We start from the raw sequence: 22492 nt of genomic DNA, 5'->3' as shown, positions 1-22492 counted from the left end.
CGAATTAGCTCTCTCTTCTTTTCCTTTTTTATTCTCTTTCTTCCCAACCCCCCCCCCCCTTCCTCTTCCCCTCCTACTTTATTACCTTGTTCCCTCCCCGAACGGAGAAGTGCCCACTATCGACTTATTCGACCCCTCGTCTACCTGCCGCTCGGAGTGCTCCCTGGCCTTGCGTCTGCACTCTTGGCGCCCTACCAACGTCCCTTGGTTCTTGGTCTGAGGTTCGCGAGCCCACAAGTCTCAATGCTTCTCAACCTTTCATCTCTCGCCGACCTCCACTCACTTTCCCTCCCGTTTAGACGTTCCGCCCATCCAACGCACTCCTCCCGACTTGTGCTCCACCGGCCACAGTCTGCCCAAAACGGACCTCACGCCCTGACTCTCACATCCTTTCCCGCCATCCGCTATTAAAGTCCAGCCCGCCATAATCTCGATAGCACTCGTCCGCCCGACCTTCTCCACGCCGTCCCCTCCCCAAGACACTCCGTGATGTCACAGAATCGGTCTGGGGTGTTTTCCAACTTGCGCATGGGTGGTAAGGACCTGATCTCTTGTCGGCTGCAATTGCCGTGAGCCTGTGTATGCATTTCGATCGCTGACTCCGTTCCTCTCCCGTGCAGAAGTCGTCCGAGAGAAAGTCCAAGATGGACTAACGGGAGAAACGAAAGAGATACAATATTCGCAATGTAAAATCGTCGGCAATGGGTCGTTCGGAGTTGTTTTTCAGACGAAAATGATGCCCAGCGGCGAGGATGCTGCCATCAAACGGGTCCTCCAGGATAAGCGTTTCAAGGTATGTACCCATCATTGCTGTCGTCATATCATGCACAAATTGTGGCTCGGCTTCCCCTTGCTAACGGCCCATTAGAATCGTGAATTGCAGATCATGAGGATTGTGCGCCACCCTAATATTGTCGAGCTGAAGGCCTTCTACTACTCGAATGGCGAGAGAGTATGCTCCCTTTATCTGAATATCCGATCCGTCTTCTGTGCATTCCAAAGCTAACCACAGTATAATGTCATCACAGAAGGACGAAGTATACCTAAACCTCGTCTTGGAATATGTCCCCGAAACCGTTTACCGGGCTTCTCGCTATTTCAACAAGTTGAAGACGACTATGCCGATGTTGGAGGTGAAAGTTTACATCTACCAACTATTTCGCTCTCTGGCCTACATCCATTCACAAGGCATCTGCCACCGTGACATCAAGCCTCAAAACCTCCTCCTCGACCCCGCAACTGGTATACTAAAGCTATGCGATTTCGGATCTGCTAAAATCCTGGTCGAGAATGAGCCCAACGTATCGTACATTTGCTCACGATACTATCGAGCACCCGAGTTGATTTTCGGTGCTACCAATTATACAACCAAAATTGGTAATACTCTACTTGTCTCTGGTCTATTCTTAAAAGACGTACACTGACATATCCCAGACGTATGGTCTACTGGCTGTGTAATGGCGGAATTGATGCTCGGGCAACCCCTCTTTCCCGGAGAGTCAGGAATCGACCAACTGGTCGAGATCATCAAAGTCCTTGGCACGCCTACGCGGGAACAGATCCGTACGATGAACCCCAATTATATGGAGCATAAATTCCCTCAAATTAAGCCTCACCCCTTCAATAAGGTATGCCCATACTACCCCGCACTCGCCCGAAGGATTGCAACCTGACTTTGCCCCTAGGTTTTCCGAAGAGCTCCGCATGAGGCTATCGATCTGATTTCTGCTCTGCTGGAATACACTCCAACCCAGCGTCTTTCTGCTATAGAAGCAATGTGCCACCCATTCTTCGATGAACTTAGGGATCCAAACACCCGTTTACCGGATTCACGGCACCCCAACGGGACAGCCAGGGATCTCCCAAATCTCTTCGACTTTTCTAGACACGGTGCGTCAAGATTCCCTACCCCATTATCATGGAAGGCGTAATGTATTCAAGAAGAGGAACCAAGAGGAAATGCTGATTTCGGATTCTAGAACTCTCAATTGCACCTTCAATGAACAATCGAATTGTCCCACCACACACACGGCCAGAGCTCGAATCCCGCGGACTATATATTGACGACTTTAAGCCTCTCACAAAAGAGGAAATGATGGCACACCTTGATTGAGTCAATGGTGCAGTGTTAATGAATTACGCGCTTTCTATCGTGCATTGTTTCGTGCACATATTCGCGAAGATTTGATGCCATGCTGTGCACCCTCATTTCCATGCATCTGGTGGTTTTTGAACTAGCAGAGGTTTATTTACATCTGTAGACCTAATCCATTGGCGGGGCATCCGGGAGCTGGCCTCTGTATCGGTTCGAGGGAAAACAAAATACATTCGGAAAAAAAAAGAGAGGAAAACAAAAAAAAAGATTCGAGCGAACGAGGAGGCATGATGAACCTTTCAACGACCGAAAAGTTCTCTAAATGGTACGGTGAACCGCCATAGGTTCAGAGGAATGGGGCGGTAGGAATGTTGCGATGTCATAGCCTGGAGTTATTGAGGTGTCTGAGACAGCTCTTGGGAGGAAAAAAGTGATACCCTTTCTGCGTGAGTCTGTCTGCCTTTCGGGATGTAAATCTGCGCAGCTTCACTTCTCGATCGATGGGCCATGGATACAGATTGCCGCAAGATTTATGGAAAGACGGGGAGATGAATACCTACACATGGGTTTGATATCATGATGATTTTCTTTTTCTTTTTTTTTTTTTTATTGCTTGGATGCACATGATATGTGTACTTGTGACTGTGCTCTGAATATATGTGTTGGAGGTTTATCCCCCCGACTTACCGCTTTAGAAATCCACGTTCTTCATCATCTTTTTTCTCACGTGCATATTTGCATACTCCTGTCGCTTACAAGATCTTTTTTATCACCCGTTGCTTTACCCAATCCAAGTCATACATCCTTGGCCTTGTTGGCGTTCCCTCAATTCGAATCCGGTGAACCAGGCGGTTTCCAGTGCCCAACAGACGGTACGCGGAGATCGGTTTCACTACATGATGTTTTCGAGGCTATCTTTGACGCTTTCATGAGATGAGTAGCCTATGTGAACGAACTCTTCCCCTAAAGAAAATCCCCGAGCCTTTTTATAGAAAAATCTCGAATATAAATAAGGTGTAGGTAGAGCCCAGAACTCTGGTTAGATAAGCAACGGCTCGGATAATCCCATCTCCCGAGCTCCCCGGTGTTTTTGCTGCTTGACGTACGCGATTTAAGCTACAAGTCCGATAAACGGCCTTTTACACCGAACCGTGTCTGCAGAGCTGAGTGGATCTTACCACTTGGTCATCCACAAGATCTTTCTTGCAGACGCCGCTCTTATTAGCACCAAATCATGGCTGATTACGAACGCCGAAACCACGGCCATAGAGGAGGTGGGCGCAAACGCCGTTATAGAGGTAAGAAGCTGAAAATGCGGCTTGTTTGCCCTTTTTCTACTTCTCAATTTCTTTCCACTAACTGGTAATTGCCGATAAATAGATGATGATGATTACGACCGTCGCCAGAGACGCAGATATGAAGAGCCTTTGGTTGTCAAAGTTCGACGGCAGCTTCTCACAATCGCTGAATCGGTATGTCTGTTAGATGATATTGCGCTTTAGAGGTAGTGGCCATTAGTCTTGCTTACACTATAATTCTAGGCCGCTAGAAGGGCAGAGGATGATGCACTAAGTATTGCGAAAAGCGTGGCTGAGAATTACGAGGATGAGGAGTTAAGGGATAACTTCATTGAGATTGCGCTCGACCTGTACGTTTGCCAGTGTCCTTTATTGAACCGCCGCTCTGCTGCTTCTATACTGACATAGTCATTACTGTAGTGTTTTGGAGCAGCCGTTAAAAATCCCGTTCGTCGCCACAGCTGTCCTTGTTGTCAACACATTGAAGTCAGAGCTCGCGGCCGACGTCCTGAAACGAACAGTTGAGCGCTTCCAAAGGCATGTCAATACTGGCGCCTGGCGGGAAGTTAAGCTTTTTTTGCGCTTTCTGGGCTGTTTACAATGCATCCTTGAAGGGGACGGTGTCTTTGCGGTCTTGGAAGAGCTATTCTCCCGCGCCGTAGACCTTCAGACAGCTTCTTCCGAAGACGTAGGTAGCTGTATCCTTGTGGCCTGCGAATGCACTGACGCAATTTTTTCTTTTCCAGTTGATCGGATTAGAGCTTGTGAAAATTATTCTCTACACGATTCCCTACGTTATGGCCTCCCCAGCTAGCGGGTTCGAAAGCCAGGCTCTCGGGCTTTTGGAAAAAACGGACATTATCGCATCTACTCCGCATACGCTTGTGGATTTAGTGAATCCCTTCGGACCCGATACCCAGAAGTCAACCACTGTTCCCAGCGTTATCAGCTTACTTCAAAGCCAGCTGCAAGCAGAGTCGGCTCGAGATTGGGAACTGGAGTGCCTCCCTCGGCCATGGAACCACGTAAGGGATGGGGACGAGGAGTCGAGGCGTCTCGAAGACGGCCCGAAACATGTTTTCCCTGAAATCACGATACCAAACCCAGTGCAAAACGGATCTAGGGCGATTTTCCCAGAGGTTTACCTGTCAGTGTATGGTGACCAGGAAATCGAAACAGTCCCGCCTACATCAGATATCACGTCTTCTCTGATAAGGGATGCGCTAGTTGATACAATTAACATCATGGACTTTAACCGCATTGCAACCGCAAAGTTCTTGATTGACCTCGACTGTTATTTCACACCCAACATCTTTGTGAAACGGGCGACTCCATTCGATAGGTTGCGCGACCTACCAAGTGATCGCCCAACATGGAAACCGGAGGACGTGGCTGTGGATGCTGTTTTCTCACAGCTTTTCCAGCTACCCTCCCCGGAGCACAAGCTCGTCTATTACCATTCCGTTCTTACAGAATGTTGCAAGATCGCTCCGGCCGCAATTGCGCCAAGTTTGGGCCGTGCAATCCGTTTTCTCTATCGTAGTCTTGACTCCATTGACTTAGACCTAAGTCATCGATTCTTGGATTGGTTCACACACCATTTGAGCAACTTCGGCTTCACCTGGAAATGGAGTGAATGGTTAGTTTTTACTGGCATGATCTGCGTATTATGACACTGCTAAAATTTCTGGAACAGGATCGAAGACCTGGAGCTTCCTATTGTACATCCGCGGATGGCATTCATTCACGGTGCGCTAGACAAGGAGATTCGACTGAGTTTTGCTCAGCGCATTCGCGGAACGCTTCCAGATCCATACCAAAAGCTTATCACGGAAGGGAAAGAAAAGGATACTCCCGACTTCAAATACATGTCTGATAGTAAGTTGAGCTGGTTGGTGAAACTGGATTTTTAGTCAGATACTAACATTCTCACTACCAGCAATGCCGTACGCAAATGAAGGCAGAGAAATTATGGAACTGGTTCGCAAAAAGGCCACTGACGACGAAATTCAACCCCTCATTGCTGCGATAGAAGAGCAAGCAACAGGGCTGGGAGTTGAGAGCCCGCTACTGCCTTCGACTGATGCTTTCGTCACTGCTATCTGCTTCGTTGGCTCAAAATCGCTCTCTCACGTCCTTTCCTGCATTGAACGTAACAAGGAACGTCTGCTAGCCATCGGGCCAAAATCCTCTGCTGCACGCCGCCAGATAATCACGTCAGTCATGGAATACTGGGCCGATCAACCTGGGATTGGTATCAATATCATTGACAAGCTTCTTAACTACACAATCATAACACCTCTCTCCGTTATTGAATGGGCTCTGGTCGACCAGCTTAATGCGGGAACAATCCTTGCAAGGACGCATATCTTTGAAATGATCTCTGCCACTGTCGGTAAAGTCACCAACCGTCTCCGCCAGATTGTCGCGGCACGCACCCAAACCGGCCTCTATGAGCCACAGCTAAGCGTGCTTGACGAGACACTCAATCGCGAAAAGAAAGATATGCATGCGCTTTTCCAGGTGATAGAAGACTCTGTCGTCTCAGTTGCCGGGGGTAGTAATGACCAGCTCATGGAGCGTGGCGATGGGAGCGGCAATTTGCCCGAGGATGAAATCATCCGCCAATGGGGAAAGCGCTGGCTACGTGTGTTCCGCCGCAAATCCGCCGTGGAGGAGTCTTTTATCACTGATACCATGGCCCACGCAACACCCGTGGGGACCAATGCGCCAACTCCCCCTGCTAACACTGAGGAGAGAGCGCCTACGGATGCAGACGGCGATGGCGATTTGGATGTTGCTGATGCAGAGGCTGATGGGACCGCTGATATCTCGTGATGTATGGTGACAACCTCACAAGTTTTCGGGTATTCCGTCGACGCTACCTTACCTAGGTAGCCCGTCCACGAAATAGCTCAGCTTTCCTTAAATTCCTCGGCCTTGTACTTTTTTTGTTTGTGCTCTGGATCGTTCGGCCCAAGTGTGCATAGCGATTCGTACAAGCAGGTGTCGTGTAAAATAAATTTAGGCAAAACAGGAAGAATAATACAATATATAACCTCGGATGTCTCCCGAAATTATTTGTGTAGCCTGAACATATGAGACTGACACTAAGTGCCCTGGACAAAAGAAATTACCGCTTAATGAATAGCGTACAATCTGAGTGATCAATTTGTTTGAGAGTTCTTGGATAAAAAGTCCATGTGTACGTTTATCTGAACTTGCGTCTTGCGAGATATCTTTTCATTTAGGCTATGTACACTCAAAAATGCCTTCCCTTGCGGCGAGTAAGTCTAAAACCCAAGGGTGCCGCACTGTATCCCGAATTGTGACGGTAGTGGTGCATCACATACACGCCATGGCACGTAAAAAAAGAGAGTTTTAGCAAAATTATTAATATAAATACTAGAAGGTGTTAATACAGTGTGACATTAGGGGTGTAATTCACAAAACGAAATTGCGAGGGAAGAAGAGAGAAGGCAAGGGTAAAAGAAAACGTCAACCTCGTGTCACCCCGAAAAGGGAGTCATTGACTCATGCAACTTGAGACGGAATATGGTAGAATGAGTGAAGCACGCCCTAGCAACTGGGAACCTTCTCAAATTCAATTCACTCCATGGTCCTTGATCCATTGTAGGATCAGACGGATATTTCAGAGGTTTTTCTTGCTGGCCTCTTCCGTGAGGTACTTGCGGTCATCCTCACCTTCGACGTCTTTGAGGATGGTTTCCATCTCCTTGGTCTGCCTCTTCCACTCATCCTCGCCCATCTTTGTCTCACGACGGAACAGCTCCTCGTTTGGCTTTCGGTAGCTGCCACCCATGCGATCCCACAAGGTAGTGAATTGACCATAGTTGTAGTTGAAGTATAGATGATGCATCGTGTGGCAGGCTGCCCCGTTTATTACCGGGCTATTGGCAACATATTCACCATCATGGATCATGACAGTCCAAATATTGATGAAACCGAACAGGACAACATAGGCTACCTTTTGCAATGGGAAGACGAACGGGAAGAGGTGGTAGGGAACACTCTGGGACCAGCCATCAAGGGGGTGGAAGGCGTGGGACGCAAAAGGACTAGGCATAATCCACTTGTGGTGAGGCTTGTGCAAGGTCTTGTAGATAAGGGGATGATGCAAGCCGCGGTGGATCCAGTAGATAAAGAAATCGGTAAAGGCGATGAACAGAGGGAATTGCAGAATACTGTAGTAGGGAAACGGTTCCTCGTCGAACGTATCGTAGAGTTTGGCGTAACCTCGAACCTCGGCGACTAAGAATGGCGCTGTCAACAAAGACATGATTGGCATTGAACGCATAGTTTGCGCCATCTCCATAGGGATCTGGTTTTTGAGGAATTTCGGATGTTTGACTGTCGTCTTATCCCAGATGAACATATACGAGAGAGTTGCGGAAATAAAGTAGACAATAAAGCCGAAAATCCTGTGGCGCAGGGAGAAGTTAGCGACTGGGGTTGTAGACAAGCTGAAGCGGGTGGTGGACAGTAGCATACCAGACAATCAGGAAGAAACTTAAGAATTGGCGATAGATATTGTTTCGCGGCCACGCGCTCATGTAGGCATATTTGGAAGGTTCTAGGTAAATGAGCTTCGTCGCAGGCTCATAGACAAACGGTTTTGTTGCGCCGAAAAGCGAAAGAGTGCTGTTGGCGGCAGTCGGGAAACCGGGGACAGAGAGACTCGAGGACAGCGACGCAGGGAGGAGAGCCGAATAGAGGCGGTCCCCGACGACCGTGTCCCAGATTTCAAGAGCGATATCCATTGTTGGAAGGGGGTGCGCGCGAGAGAATCGACGGCAGAGAGTCGGGACTATCCAATGCTGGAGAGAAAGAGGAGTTCTCAACAGGAGAACTTCTGGGACAAGGAGGTTCTCCTGGGCGTTCTAAATAAAATTCGCCGGCCTATGAGAAACAAGTCTCGCATCACACCAGGCGGAATCCGTGCTGCCGTCTTCCCCACATTATGTACTATTATTCAGTGTGCATATTTCCTGCTTACCAAATCACTTATGCTCCAGCCTCAGCAGTGACGGGCGTCTACTCCCGGCCAGGCGCCACTCGTTTTTCGGCTGCCGCTCGCTTCTGGCGCCAGAGCCAAGAGCGCAGCCGCCCGCCTTGAGACGATTGCATCTCCGAACGGGCCCCAACCCAACCTAACTCTACGAATCCGACCTCCTCATCTTCTCATCTCCCACCACTCATTACTACCCTCCCCTGGATCGCATCCTTCTTTTTCTCTGCCCTGTTGCACAGCTCTGGGCTCGTGTATTCCTTTATCACCTCCTTCGCGTCCCTTGTCGCGAGCTCCTAGGGGTGCGTTGAATGCGGCAGCATTGACCACCTTCCTGCTCCTAACAAGTCTTTCCTCGTCTGGTCGGGCGCAGACCCTCACAACTACCCTACATCATGTACAACGCACATCGCGGGATGGTTCCTGCTCCTAACTCTCGCCTCAATGAGTTGCTGGATCAGTTGCGCCAGGAATTTGACAATCAGTCGAGGAGTACTGGCGAGTTCGAGCATCAGTGTACGTCCACTTCCATCTCTCGCATAGCAATCCCTCTCAATCGGGGAGTGGACAGGATGCGTGCTAGGTTCACATCGCGCTTTGAGAAGAATTGGCCCAATTGACTTTGCGACGAGCTTTACTGACGTATAATACTGCAGTAACCGGGCAGCTCCAAGAAATGGAGATGATTCGTCAGAAGGTTTTTCAGCTTGAGCAGGCACAGATGAAGATGAAACAAGAGTATGCATGCCTCTTGCCTTTTTAATTGCTGCCTTTGCATGCAAATAAACTAACCCCGATATTGCTCTCCAGTTATGAAGCAGAAATCCGCATCTTGCGACACGAGCTTGAATCGCGTGGCGTGCAACCCGTTTCCTCCCATGTTGCCGGCCCTGCAGCGCATGGTGGTCCTTCTCAAGCGCCCCCGCCTGCATTGGGCCATGGTCCCAGCAATTTGTTTGGTGGTATTATGGCGAATCAAGGAGGTAGTGGCCCCGGTCTTGCCCCTCCCCCTCCCCAGGATCAGCAGCCACCCCAGCATACCCTTCAACAGCCTGCCCCAGCGGCTCAACCAGGAGCACCGCAACCACCGCAGGGCTCTTTTGGAGGATATCAGCCTGGCACTGCTGTGAACGGTATGTTTTGACTGTGTTTGAAAACAGATTATCTGACATCTGACCATCGTTTTCAATATATTGTAGGATACGGTCCTCCACCTCCCACAGCTTCTCCCGGGCCCGGAAAGCGCCCTCGCGCACCTCCTGGCCCTGCCACCCCGCAACAGACCCATCAACTAGCGTACCCGGATCCCCGCGGGTCACCACAGCTCCATCGACCGACTCCTCCAAGTCAAGCAGTCGTCCGCGACCGTCCTGGAAACATGCTCGCCAACTGGAATCCCGATGATTTGCCGGTTTCCCAAAAGAAAGAGGGCGCTGATTGGTATGCTGTTTTCAACCCCGAAGTGCAGCGTGTCCTCGATATCGAACTTGTTCATCACCTCGTCCATGACAGTGTTGTCTGCTGCGTGCGTTTCAGCCGCGACGGCAAGTACCTTGCAACCGGATGCAATCGTTCTGCTCAAATCTTTGACGTGACCACCGGCCAGAACGTCGCAACTCTGCAGGATGAGAACGTCGATAAGAGTGGCGATCTCTATATCCGCAGCGTCTGCTTCAGTCCTGATGGCAAGTTCCTAGCCACGGGCGCAGAAGACAAGCAGATCCGAGTGAGTTTCGCTCCCTATATTTCAATACTCTGTTGTTTGGCCTCTACTGACCGGTTTGCACTTCTAGGTTTGGGATATCGCTTCGCGAACCATTAAGCACATCTTTACTGGCCATGAGCAAGATATCTATTCCCTAGATTTTGCTGGCAATGGTCGGTATATTGCCTCTGGCAGCGGGGACAAAACCGTGCGCCTCTGGGATATTGTAGAAGGCAAGCTTGTCTACACCCTTAGTATCGAGGACGGCGTTACCACAGTCGCCATGTCGCCTGACGGCCTTTATGTTGCCGCTGGTTCTCTGGACAAGACTGTGCGAGTCTGGGACACTACTACCGGTTATCTCGTCGAGCGTCTTGAGAATCCCGATGGCCACAAGGACAGCGTGTACTCCGTTGCTTTTGCACCGAACGGAAAGGACCTTGTCAGTGGCAGTCTAGACAAGACCATCAAACTCTGGGAACTTAACCTGCCTCGCGCATACAGTGGTGGCGGGAAGGGCGGAAAATGTCTTCGGACCTTTGAGGGCCACAAGGTAAGATACAGTGGTTTCCCGTCGTCGCGCATCGTGACGCTTCACTTTGTCCTACACTGACACGTAAAATCAGGACTTCGTTCTTAGTGTCTGTTTGACTCCTGATGGCCACTGGGTAATGAGCGGCTCTAAGGATAGAGGCGTTCAGTTTTGGGATCCGATCACTGGAAATGCGCAGATGATGCTTCAAGGACACAAAAACTCTGGTTCGTATACCCGATTCTATTGCCTAAAAAAAAAAAAAAAAACCGGAGGGAAACAACGTGAAGTGTTATCTAACATGGCCGAATAGTCATCTCAGTTGCCCCCAGCCCTACTGGTAACCTGTTTGCCACTGGCAGTGGTGACATGCGTGCCAGAATCTGGAGGTATGTTTCAATCTATGGTCCCTCGTCTTTTCTCCTTGGGTACACGAGCTAACTATACCAACCCCTTTGTAGATATTCCGCGTACACCGGACGGTGATTATTGGATTTGGGAAAGCTTCGGCGTCAAATGTGATCTCGATTTACTGTGATTCTACTTTTTTGCGTATCTACCTCATCTTCTTATAACCGAGGCAGGCCAGTGCAAGATCAGCGAAGCGGTTAGCTAACGGTCTTGCGTGGTCTCTTCTTTTTCCCTTCCCTTTTTTTTTGTATGTGTGTTTTATCTCAGCTTTAACCAATTGTACGAATTGTGTCTAAATTAAGTTGATCATATGAAATCAAACAGGGGGGAAAGTCCACAAACTAAGGGGTTTCTGTATGGTTTAGGTATATTATTGTTTGTTTCCTAATTCGAGTCGAGACTTTTTTATTGATTTAGGTATCTTGAGGGAGCTGAATGCAGTTGTCATAAGAGTACAAGGATAATATACTACCACTCAAATGTGGCATCTGCACAAATTATACTTATATCCTGGTTGGTAATGTGAAAACTTGGCTGAATTTTTGGGTTCTCGCTTCTGCATGTCACGGTCGCTCAGTCCTGGGCGAATGAATATGTCTATCTATATACGTACAAGGTGCACCTTAGATGCACCCAGGCGCAACACAACCCGGGCTTCAAGGCTTGCATCCAACAAAGCGGAACACCACTGTAATCGCCCGGGCTGTATTATTATTTGGATAAAACACCAGGAGTTTGCAGGACCTGCAGGATCGAATGAGCATAGTCCACCGTCCGGCAATATTTCTTACCATATTCTCTGGACTTCGCAACTCAAGCCTGCTCTTGTACCCTGGCGATACTCCAAGATTCTGGGGGGTACCGCGAGTGGCAAGTTCAGCATTGGGGGGGTGTCAATACATCATGCATGTAAGCATAACCACAGCGCATCCCGCATTACCCCTATTGTTCGGTGCTCTGTCCCCCTTTCCCTTCTGCTTTTCTTTATTTCAGGGCACATAACTGGAAAGGGGAAAAGCCGAGAAGTTCGAGGCTTGCGGACACTGCGGTATATGTCGGATGTTCGGCATTCACGTCGATGATAATCAAGTTGCGATGGGACAACCATGAACTCCAGAGAATGATGTTCCCACTCGATACGGTGGGAGAAATGGGGAGAACGGAGGAGATCACAAACAAATCCATAAGAGCCTACTCCGTATGCTTCTTGCAAATCAAACTAACTAGCGCGGGTTCCAGCTGGTGTGGTCCGAGCTGATGTGCAGGGATATAAATTCCTTTGCCACAAGTACATGGATCATAGATGACACGATCAATAACGGTTTGGGCATTATCAACCCCAAGGTCCCGCATATGGAAGGTGACCGGCTTTGCTTTCAACAAGTCATCGCCGAAACCCAAGACAAAGCGATCCGCTCTCTGTTTCCAATGAGCCTGGTGGCTTGAACTCGGGATTGCAGCGTGCCAAATACGCCCCTGACGGGAAGTGATGTATCCTGCCTTATTGGTGCGAACATTGTTCACCGAGTTTGGTTTAGGCGGTGCTGTAATTGGTCGAGATACACCAAATAATCCCACTATCTCGGACGGTGTCGGTTGCGAGCTGACAGGTCTTCAACCCTCGAACTTGTGCTTGCGCTGCTGAGGGGTATTTTTGCTCATGACCTTAGCATCAGGGTTACCAGGGAGCGAGACTGCTCCGTGCCTTTTCGGGCCCTAGGCTGGGTAATTTGGTGTTGGCTTCCGATGGGTTGAGCCTCTTCGGTTCTCGTCTGGTGGCGACATATCGCACCGTGCGGGCTCGCAAAGACACGCCCATGGGGCCCAGGAGCTGGAAGATTACCGAGGAGGATGATCACGACGAGGGAACCCAGTCGACCTGCTGGCGGTATTTTCTTGCCATATCTTGCCCTGTCTTGCCCCGCCTTGCCTGCGCTGGTTGGCGAATCGTGAGAAGCCAGCAGAAAATCGCCTAGATTGGTGTGACGGACTGCAGCTCCTCCTGCACTGCCCTGGGCTCTGATCACCCAGCTGGCGAACTATTGGAGATTATTCAGTCGCGTTCCCTTGGACGAAGGCATGTCCAAAACCTGCGAACAACCAGGCACTAGCCTGGTCATCATGGATGGACCAGCTGCACATCAGGTTCTTGAGTTTATTTAGCCTCCCCTGTACAGGTCTCTGGACCGCAGCCGCCATGGCAGTCTTTGACCACACCATTCGCTACCTCAGTTGCTTGTCCAGTTCTTAGATTATGAGACATGAGTCAGGAATCAAGATTAACTTCGGCTTAGACACCGTAATTCGTCAATACCGCCTGACAGGAGAGAAAGGCACGAGGAGACTGCGGTAGAAGTTGTCCGTTCGTGCTTCATGCAGGAACTCCGGCAATGCGGAATTTAATCCAGACGGTTACTCCGTCCCTGGGCAGCCACCCAAGGAGGCGAGGCCTCGAGTCTCAAAATGCAATGTGATGTGTATCATCGACCCTGTCTTTGCGCTTGGTCTCCATCGTTCGAATTGGGGGTCTTCCGATTTGGCCGCCGGGGTCGATCAGGTACCAGGTTTCAATGAGCAGACGGCCGGCCGTCTTGCAGCTAAAGACTCGGTCCTATTGTTTTTTTTTTTTTTTTTTTGGTAATTTCCGCTTTGTTCAAGGGACCAGATACTAGTAATAATAGCCCTACATCCCCCGTGGTCGTCTGAGATTTTGGCCCCTGACTGGGACACTGTAAAATTCGGGATGACGCAGCCCCGGAGGAGGCTAACAAGATCAAAAATAATAGTCGAGGAAGACTGGCCCCTGAGCATTGCCACGACCAGAAATGCAAGCCACCAGCCATTGGGAGCTTCCAGCTCTTCCAGCCGCTCAGGCATCGAGCCAAAGGGTCGGCCCGTTCCTCGTCGAAGAAGAAAAACATGAGTGATGCTCACAGGTCATAACGATTGATGGCTACGTACCGGTACTCTGTACGGGGTGCTTTACGTGGTTTATATGGTCTGAAACTCTGAATGATTTCAGCGATCGATTATGGCCAAGGCCTGACTGAGCCCACCAACTCCGAATCCCCAACTCAACCACGAGTTGTGCTACATGAAAAATCACGATATGTGTATGGCACGGCCGCAAGCAGATTATTATTAGTCTTTTTGGCTCGTTAAATTGAGGTTTTGGATCCTATTCGACCATCGACCAAGTGAGCGTGCATGCATTGCCAAGTCCGTGTCTCATCAACCGGATCGTGTTACGGAGGAAGAGAGAATCTGAGCACATATATCACGCATGATCAAATCTCAGTTTGTTTTCAGGTGAGCTTTGCGGTGATCCTCATGAGCAGAAAGTACGAACTCGGAAATCACTGTCAGCAGTCACTGAAGGCTCTTGTCCACACTCGAAGGACGAGTGCTGTTATACCCCATACTCAGTCAAGACACCCACCGTTCCACCTGGATTGCTGGGCACTGGGCTGCCTGGGCTGCTAGGCTGCTTTCAGAATAGTGCTGAGCCCAGTGGTCCAGAGTGGGCATGCCGATGCCGTCTCAAGGTCCACTCCATAACACCCATTCGACAAGCCAATTGACAAGGGACGAAGAGAGTCAAGGACCCAGCAGTGATCGATACTGGGATCTGGTACAAATGATTTCACTGGTTCACCTGTCCATGCACAAGGCACACATTCTTGTGCAGTGTGCACATCGAGTTTTGTCTTGGTTCTTGGCAAATTGTGTCGCCAGAGCCTGGCGGCGCCTTGTTCCCGGGAATCAAATTTCGGGAAATGCGACGTAATGGGGCTCTGCTGGCTACGAAAATCGACCCGGTAGAGGCGGCCCAAGAACTTAGATGTCAGATTGTCATCTTTTATCTCGTGGTGTTTCACGACCGGATTCAGTAGTGGCACTGGTGGTGGTGGGAAGTGAGCTGGAGGCCGCCCTGTCATCGGCGCAGCACCTGTTGAGTGTTGAAAAGAAAGGTTTTTTTTTTTTTTTTTTTTTTTGCTTGGGGAGGATTTCTGGGTCGCCAGTCGCGGCTGGTGCGATGAAAAAAAGAAAAGGGAGCGTGGGGGCGGCAGATCGAATGAGCGTCCAGGCAATTGCGGTACTCTTGGATCTCCCGCCGACGGTCGACGCGGTCCGTTCTGGGGCCTTGCCGAACCCTGCGAGTCTCGTAACTCAAATTATTGCTGCCAGGCTGCAGGAGAACACCATTTGTCCATTCCGAAATCCAAAGCTTTGGGTGTTTCCGATCAAAGAGCCGTGAATCGACTCATCTCATGACAGAGTGTCAGCGCGATGTCATCTTATGGATTTAGCCAACGAGAGGTTCCCCCGGAGCCCTCGGTCATCTTGCAGCAGATATGCAGCCAGTCTGGGTAGTGTCATCAACTCCGGGGTTGCATCCAGGATGGGGATCGGGCCACAGAGTCAGATACTGCTCTGTCGAGTTCGGGAATGACAGGCCCTGCAGGGTGGTTGTCCAGACCGCGAAGGAGAAACTGCTTTGTTTCTGTTTCGGTTTCTGTTTCTTTCGAATCTCAGATCTATAGTTTTTCTTATCAAACTGAATCGAGGAGGGAATATGTGTGTGTTTGCGTCTTTGCAAGGCCACGATCTACGGTCGATGCTGGTCCAGGTGATGATGACTGCCGATCCGCTAATCAGCGTGGCTTTTTATGAAACCACCCCCCCAAAAATCCCAACACCAAAGGTGCCTGCGTGGGAAACGAGGGTATCCCAGTCAGCAGGAATCATGTCCATCGCTCGGCTATCGTGATTAATCGTGCCTTGACAGTGGGTTGCTCGAGGCAAATGGCCCGTCAACTTGCAGCCTTGGTTATCCGAAGAATTTCTCTCTCAACATGTAATGGAGACGAGGCACTACGGCGTTCGCAGTAATGATTGTGCTTTGGACAGAGCTTTGTCTAACCATGCCGATCATCACCTTCACAGCCAGGGACGACAAACTGCTTGACGAGGCCCACGTTCTTGTGGTTGGATTGGCCTGTGTTCACGCTCCGGTCCACCTTCCACCATCCACTCGGGTCAGATGATCTCAATCGAGCTATACTCAGCGGGTTCCGGATTTTCGGAGGCCTTGTTCAACTTTTTTTTTTTTTTTTTTTTTTTTAAAAAAAAAAAAAAAAAATTATAAAAATCTGATTCGTGTAATGGGAGAAGAGCGCCCAGTGGCTGTCTGTCGACATTTGGCCAGCCTCGTTTGACGATGGGGCTTGTTTGGGATCCCACGAACTGGTGGTTGATGATCAGCGCAACTCGGAAAGAAACCAAAGATCCAAAGGCCCCAGCGTGGCACAGGTACCATGAAGAATAACAGGTGGTGTGCGGTTGCCAATGTCAGCCCGATCGGAACGTCACCGTGCATGCCGTGATTGGATTCGACTCGCTCTCGAGGCAGCACTGGCTCCTGTCAGTGGCCAGGAGTGGTCCGTGACCGTGATTCATCCCGCCGCCAGATGCAATAATCGATGGGTCGTCGCTCCAGGGATCCATCGCGGCCGCCCCATCGTGTTGGGCGGGTAAGGGAAAAATGATGAAGGGCCTCGTCTTCGGATTCTGGGTAGCGTGGACACACGACTGGACAAGTGGATTAAGGCACCGGGGAAGACTAAATTAGCGACTCCGGACTTTACCTGAGCTGCTTCTCACTAAACTAAGACGGGAATCACGTCTTGCCTCCTGTCGCCAGGCCTGTCAATCAACATGGATCATGGGGGGGAGCTGAGCCGCGAGTAAAATGGTTTAGGAATCAGAATCCTCCATGGAGTCCATAGCTCCATATTATTATTATTGTCCATGCCTCTCGTCAGTCTCCTGACAAGATGCCTGGTGGGGCCGCGCGAAAAGAACCCTAAAGATACCCATCAAATGTTGGTGATGCATCGATGACTGGTGAATCTGTTCGAGCTCTTTCATCCTGGGCCTTTCCCTTTTTGCCCTTTTTGGGGGCTTTTTATTTTTTATTTTTTATTTTTTTTTCTTTTCTCCGCCCCTTTTCGTTTTACCTACCGCCCAATTGTTAATTTGAGGGGCCTGGGATGACAGGAAAATACTTACGTCTCGACGGAGTACTCGGAGTACTTGTTCTTTCTTGTCCACGGGATCTGACATTGGGTGCAGACTGCACGCAAAAAGGAGGCCCCCTATAACAAAAAAAAACAGATATCATGAACAAGCAAGACCCCTGTCATTGGGGGCCCCGCTGCTTCCACTGCTCTGGGACACCGGAAGGAAGAGGCGGATAAGCAATAAAAAGGAAGACGACAGGGTGCATCTTGTTCTAGATCGCCAGAACCAGGAGCGTCGCGCCGTCCAGCCCAGAGTGCAAGGAACCAACGAAAAAGTAAATCAGTCCCTTTTTGGGGGGGATTTGAATTATCCTATTCGATTTTCTCATCAGAATTAAATAAAAAGATAGATTAATTCCGGTTGATCGTATTTGCTTATTACTAGTGATCCCCATTGCCGGGATCACCTCCAGATCCGAATCCATTCCTCGTTGCCACTGCCTGTCAATCAAGATCGGCTTGCGTGCCTCCCAGACGGCTGATATCTTATATACTCGCCTTTGAAGTCCATCGGTGGGGTTCTCGAATCGTTCTTTGTTCATCTTGACAATTTCATGCTTGTTTTTGAAGATCTGGATCGTGCTGGACCCCGTCATTGATATTAGCTCCAGGCCTTATATTCCATTTTCTTGTTGCTTCTTTTGTTTAGCATCCATAGTGCCAGGACGCTGTTCTGCAGAGTATCCCACGATATCGGTGCAGAAGAAAAGAAAAAGCAAATTAGACAACAAGAATACCGCACAGACTCCAGAGGTTCGTCATCAGCAGGTTATTCATTCAAGACATATTTCGTTAGGATTCAACGTGTGCGAGTTTAGAAACTGATGTCAATCCCAGGTCGACTGAACGTTCTACTAGCCATCTCTATTCTTCCTCAACAGCTTCATCGGCAAGGGAGGAAGAGTATACGCCCGCAAGGCATAGACCAGCAAGCCCTCGCCGAGCTGCAATGGAGGCCGCAGAACCCGTCTCATACGAGTTTCCCGGCCATGGTGTCGGCGCCGTGCCCCCCCGTCGGATGGTGAACTCCAACCTCAGCCATAATTTCCCCTTCTATTCCAGTCCAACCACCTCGTTTCCGTTACCATTTCACCAGGCCCCCCCTGCAACATATGGCTTCAGCCATCCTCTAAGTAGCCACCATCACCATCATCACCAACATCACCACCACCATCACCCGGGTTACCAGCAGTTCTTCGTCCCTAATCAACCACTTCATGCGCAGCCCGTGCGCCTTGCATCAGAACCGCCTTCAATACAGCCGATCCCGGACATTCGACCCGCCAAAAATGCCCTGAATAGAGTGTCCAGAGAGCCCTTGCCTAAGGTTGAGCATAACTCTGGACCGCAGCCTAGTCCCACGGTCCCAGCTCCTCCAGAAACTATCGTAGCTGCGCGGGAAAAGAACACTGGGCCTAGTGATATTGAGTTCTCGACAGAGGTGGATGTTTTGATGAAAGCAATCCAGGCCAAGGGCCCCTCCCAGCCAGAAAATTATCAGTCGCTACCACCATTGCAGCAATTGACCCATGGTGGTGGGAATGGGTTCCACCAGCCATACATATCACCGCCAGCTGCAAATCCCCGGCCCCCCATCGTCGCCGAGGAACCTCAGTCACGATCGGGGAAAAGGAGGAAGTATGCATGTACTTTGCCACAGTGTGGGAAAAGCTTCGCACAAAAGACCCATCTGGACATTCATATGAGGGCCCATACTGGGGACAAGCCTTTTGTAAGCCAACAGCAATAGCAGTTCCGGAGTATGCGACTGACAATGCTCTAGATTTGCAAAGAGCCATCATGTGGACAGCGGTTCTCCCAGCTAGGAAATCTCAAGGTAGGCTATGAACCATGCAAGAGCCAGAAGAGAGTCGATTAATCTGAATCCGGTATAGACTCATCAAAGGCGTCATACGGGAGAGAAACCCTTCTCCTGCGACATCTGCCAGAAGCGCTTCGCCCAGCGAGGGAACGTTCGCGCCCATAAAATCACCCATCAGCAAGCCAAACCATTCACCTGTCTCCTAGATGATTGTGGGAAACAATTCACACAGCTTGGTAATCTTAAGGTGAGTCCAAATGAACAGGTAATGGCTTACTGCAGCCTTGAGTCAGCTAACCTCGTCCAAAATTTAACTCCAGTCACATCAAAATAAGTTCCACGCAACCACGCTTCGAAACCTAACCTTAAGGTTCTCCACTGTGATCGACGGCGAACACATGAACCCCCAAGACCGGAAGCTTTGGGAATATTTCGCAACTTTGTATAAGAATAGCAACAAGGGGATCAAGGGACGTGGAAAAGATCGCAGGATCTCCCCATCTTCCAAATCGGATACGTCTTCTGGTGGGCGGCGACGGTCAAGTGCCGATGACAAAGCACGACGGGGTAGTTACGAGGACTCGTCTGTTTATACTGGAGCGTCCAGTAGTAGCGATGAAGACGAGGTCGAGCCATACTACATCGAGGGGCGCGGTTAATGAGTTTATTTTCACTTTCTTATTACATCAGATTCGATTTGGCCGGAGTAATGTGTTTGCACTCCATGTTACCAAGATACCATGTTGTTCAAAGTTTCGTTTTGTTTTATTTTATTATTCACATATGGCCAGTGTGCACGGTGGTATATATCACTATGAATAGACGTCTCGCATGGAAAAGGGAGTGTCTAACTGGGATTTGATAACACATGTCTTGTATCACTCAGCATTGCTCAGCATTTTTGTACGTCCCATGTGTATTAATCTCAGTGTATCAATTGGGGGGGGGGGAGAAAGATATATCGAAATTAAACATAAACAGGAGTGCCTAGTCAGTACGCAGTACTATCTGGAAGATCTTTATTAGCTTATGTATACCCAAACTTCGAGTACTGGGGATTAGCATCCTCGCAGTATCATATTTCTTAAATGAGAGTACAGGCTGTGTAACGGATCATGAAAGCTTCTATATTGGCTTTTGCAGATATACTCTAGTATTCTCATACACCAAAAAAGTAACCCAGGTGCTCGGCAACACACGAAACAAGTTCGGTCCAAGACCCTTATAAAACCCGGCCAAGCCCTCCGTGGCCCAAATCCGTACGATAGCATCTCGAACACCTCGATACGCAAGGTGGGCATTATACGTCTGCAGTCGCGACCTAAGCACCTGATATGGGTACGTGATTGATCCTGCAAATATTTTCGAAACACTTGAGATAGAAAAAAAATCCAGGTTGTCGAGTTGTCGTCTATTCCCAGTCGCAGGGTGCACGCTTGTGCGATACAGTTTTAGCCTTTCATAAGCCATGAACTGCAAAGCGCCATGACTGACGCCGAAAAGCGATGGAATAAGCCCGCGGTAGAAGCCTGGAATCCCTTCAGAGCGGAGTATCTGCACTGCGCCTGTCGTGAAGGAGGAATATGCGCCAGGTGAATTCGAGCCCGTGGCAAGCATGCGGGTTTTGATGACCCAAATGGGGTTGGTCAGGACAGAGGTTAAAATTCCTTTTGCGAATATTGAGCGCATTAGTTACTAGGCTCTAGTTTGGTTTGTGGTGGTGGCCACAAAACACGCCAGCACGTACCTGCGGCGCCCGAGGCGATGAAATAATCGGATGAAATGAGCAGCTCTCGCTGCTGTTGCTGCTGCCCGCCATTCTGCCTCCCGCGCAATCGCCAATCCCCTATTATATCCTTGATATTCCCATAAAATAGGAAGTAGAGCGCCCAACTGGAGGAATTTCCGATAATATTGGGCATCAACCCGCGGTAGAATGCGGCGAGTCTGCCTTCATTATGAAAGATTTCGCGAATGACACGTAATGAGCCTCCCACTCGAGAAGATGGGGACCGATCGACTGCATTTGTATTAATCTTAAGATTTTCAATCAGTCCTACCAGAAAGTGATGAGGCGATACCTTGCAGTCGGGTCTTGATCAAATCTAGCGGATGCAGACAGAGTGTTGTTGCAATGCCTGCCGTGAATCCAGCTATGGCTTCCACCGCGGATGACGACAAGCCATCCTTCCCAGTCATGAACCTATATGCTCGCGGGGTGTCACTTGGTGCTAGCTTAGTTGAGTGCAGAATCTGTCTTTCGTCGTTGTTCTTGTTAGTTTCGGTCCGAATGTCTCCCCTTGGCGTGCCGAACCTTTTATATAGCCGGGTTTAGCCGGGGTGCTTGGTACTCTCCAAAACTCCATTAGGCCCGTTGCTTTCATATCACGATAAATGCTTGGTTATGCGTTTAAATGGGTATGCGTCCAAAAACACCTTTTACGACTTTATTATATCCCTACTATTTGGTTTGATCCATACACGCTTGTTTTCGGCAACATTGTCTGCAGCCATTGACTAAACAAATTATCCGGTGATGTATATTGAGAATCCGTGGATGAGGACAGAGTAAATGATCTGATTAACCAGTGCCAAAATAACGGTAGAACTCGAATAATTTTGAATTAAAAATACACGTGTGAATGGGGGTCAGGCCGCAGACTTCCACTCTGAATGTGGAGACATACACACCCATCCACGTATGGTTTCCCTAATATGCAGAACCACATGCAAGTGAGTGCCTTCTCTCGGCAAGTGCAAGTAGCCAATGTCCGTGGCGATTTGTTCGGATAACTCATTGGGTCTATGCAAGAGGCGAGAACAGCCTGTCAGTCGAGTTAGCGAGGCGGTATATTTGACGAACGAGGTCGTTATAAATACTTGAAAAGCGATGGTCTGGGATCACTGTAGGTATAGCCTATGGAAGATTATTAGTATAAGCGATTTAAAGCTCCACGACGAGAGAATATATGGATCGGTACCGAGATAGAGTATCAGAGGCAGGTATCCACTGCAGTTAGAAATACATGAGTTTCAAGAACAGATTGTAATCCTTTGTTCGTCAAGGCTTGCTCACTAGTGCACGGCGACTCTGGAAACATCGATAACCTTGGAAATGCGTTCCTGCTCGGGGAGTCTCATCAGCAACTGGATTACAACCACAGCGGCCGGGGCACCGAATTACCTTTGTTTCCTCGGAGAATTGAGCCATTTTGGCGTTTGTCTAGATCGTGTACGTGTTCGGAGAAGAGAAGAGGTTATGGTGTAGATTTCAGTTGAGTTGAACGGAAAGGTGGTTTGAGTTGAGCTAGAGTGAAAGGCGGAGAGGAAGTCGGAATCTCAAAAGTTTTTTGGAGCTAGGTAAGTTAGAACTAGAGCCGCCACCGCAAGTGATAAAGCCATCTCCCCAACTTTTCGCATAACACTCTCTTATCTCCTTCTCCTACGACTCATTCTCTGGCTTCCATTTCTCTCTTGCCCTGTGGTTTTTAACAACTCCCAATTTCACTAGTCCCCT

At 49.3% G+C, this 22492-nt stretch overlaps 7 protein-coding genes across 7 annotated transcripts; 5 read left to right on the top strand and 2 right to left on the bottom strand.

Moving 5' to 3' along the window:
• Window positions 1–489: 489 nt before the first annotated feature.
• On the top strand, window positions 490–2113 carry ASPVEDRAFT_137547 (GSK family serine/threonine-protein kinase; the record flags this gene model as incomplete). The annotated part of the gene is made up of 7 exons (XM_040807403.1): window positions 490–535; window positions 621–793; window positions 869–952; window positions 1029–1377; window positions 1435–1628; window positions 1686–1890; window positions 1980–2113. The coding sequence occupies 7 exons, from the start codon at window positions 490–492 to the stop codon at window positions 2111–2113; spliced, it is 1185 nt and encodes a 394-aa protein (XP_040670375.1).
• Window positions 2114–3329: 1216 nt separating this feature from the next.
• ASPVEDRAFT_137805 (NCBP1 family protein) lies at window positions 3330–6231 on the top strand (the record flags this gene model as incomplete). The annotated part of the gene is made up of 7 exons (XM_040807431.1): window positions 3330–3384; window positions 3476–3567; window positions 3637–3743; window positions 3814–4081; window positions 4140–5032; window positions 5090–5271; window positions 5333–6231. The coding sequence occupies 7 exons, from the start codon at window positions 3330–3332 to the stop codon at window positions 6229–6231; spliced, it is 2496 nt and encodes an 831-aa protein (XP_040670374.1).
• A 347-nt stretch (window positions 6232–6578) lies between these two features.
• On the bottom strand, window positions 6579–8307 carry ASPVEDRAFT_197260 (sterol desaturase family protein). Its single transcript, XM_040809232.1, has 2 exons — window positions 7906–8307; window positions 6579–7835 (listed from the first exon to the last, which is right to left on the bottom strand). The coding sequence occupies exons 1-2, from the start codon at window positions 8172–8174 to the stop codon at window positions 7046–7048; spliced, it is 1059 nt and encodes a 352-aa protein (XP_040670373.1). The 5' UTR covers window positions 8175–8307; the 3' UTR covers window positions 6579–7045.
• Window positions 8308–8817: 510 nt separating this feature from the next.
• rcoA (putative transcriptional repressor TupA/RocA) lies at window positions 8818–11100 on the top strand (the record flags this gene model as incomplete). Its single annotated transcript, XM_040807407.1, has 7 exons — window positions 8818–8938; window positions 9079–9160; window positions 9233–9555; window positions 9622–10148; window positions 10216–10680; window positions 10754–10886; window positions 10973–11100. The coding sequence occupies 7 exons, from the start codon at window positions 8818–8820 to the stop codon at window positions 11098–11100; spliced, it is 1779 nt and encodes a 592-aa protein (XP_040670372.1).
• A 288-nt stretch (window positions 11101–11388) lies between these two features.
• ASPVEDRAFT_802297 (uncharacterized protein) lies at window positions 11389–12356 on the top strand. Its single transcript, XM_040816831.1, has one exon. It carries the CDS (start codon window positions 11631–11633, stop codon window positions 12150–12152), a length of 522 nt encoding a protein of 173 aa, XP_040670371.1. The 5' UTR covers window positions 11389–11630; the 3' UTR covers window positions 12153–12356.
• A 5746-nt stretch (window positions 12357–18102) lies between these two features.
• Window positions 18103–19634, top strand: ASPVEDRAFT_54744 (uncharacterized protein; the record flags this gene model as incomplete). Its single annotated transcript, XM_040814970.1, has 4 exons — window positions 18103–18885; window positions 18937–18990; window positions 19049–19222; window positions 19296–19634. The coding sequence occupies 4 exons, from the start codon at window positions 18103–18105 to the stop codon at window positions 19632–19634; spliced, it is 1350 nt and encodes a 449-aa protein (XP_040670370.1).
• Window positions 19635–20100: 466 nt separating this feature from the next.
• On the bottom strand, window positions 20101–22186 carry ASPVEDRAFT_137760 (uncharacterized protein; the record flags this gene model as incomplete). Its single annotated transcript, XM_040807424.1, has 5 exons — window positions 20101–20642; window positions 20723–21069; window positions 21935–21985; window positions 22052–22098; window positions 22160–22186. 5 exons carry the CDS (start codon window positions 22184–22186, stop codon window positions 20101–20103), a joined length of 1014 nt encoding a protein of 337 aa, XP_040670369.1.
• Between the last annotated feature and the right edge of the window lie 306 nt (window positions 22187–22492).

This window comes from Aspergillus versicolor (genome assembly GCF_001890125.1).
Source record: "Aspergillus versicolor CBS 583.65 unplaced genomic scaffold ASPVEscaffold_8, whole genome shotgun sequence".
Lineage (NCBI taxonomy): Eukaryota > Fungi > Ascomycota > Eurotiomycetes > Eurotiales > Aspergillaceae > Aspergillus > Aspergillus versicolor.
Note: the sequence above shows the minus strand (reverse complement) of the source record. Positions and strands in the feature narration are given on the sequence as shown.

Bases quoted from the DNA above. Each gene is read 5' to 3' on its own strand.
- ASPVEDRAFT_197260 (XM_040809232.1), bottom strand. From the start codon at position 8,174: ATGGATATCGCTCTTGAAATCTGGGACACGGTCGTCGGGGACCGCCTC. The intron at 7,836-7,905 runs GTATGCTACTGT...CCTGCGCCACAG, and splicing joins AGTTTCTTCCTGATTGTCTG to GATTTTCGGCTTTATTGTCT.
- ASPVEDRAFT_802297 (XM_040816831.1), top strand. From the start codon at position 11,631: ATGTCACGGTCGCTCAGTCCTGGGCGAATGAATATGTCTATCTATATA.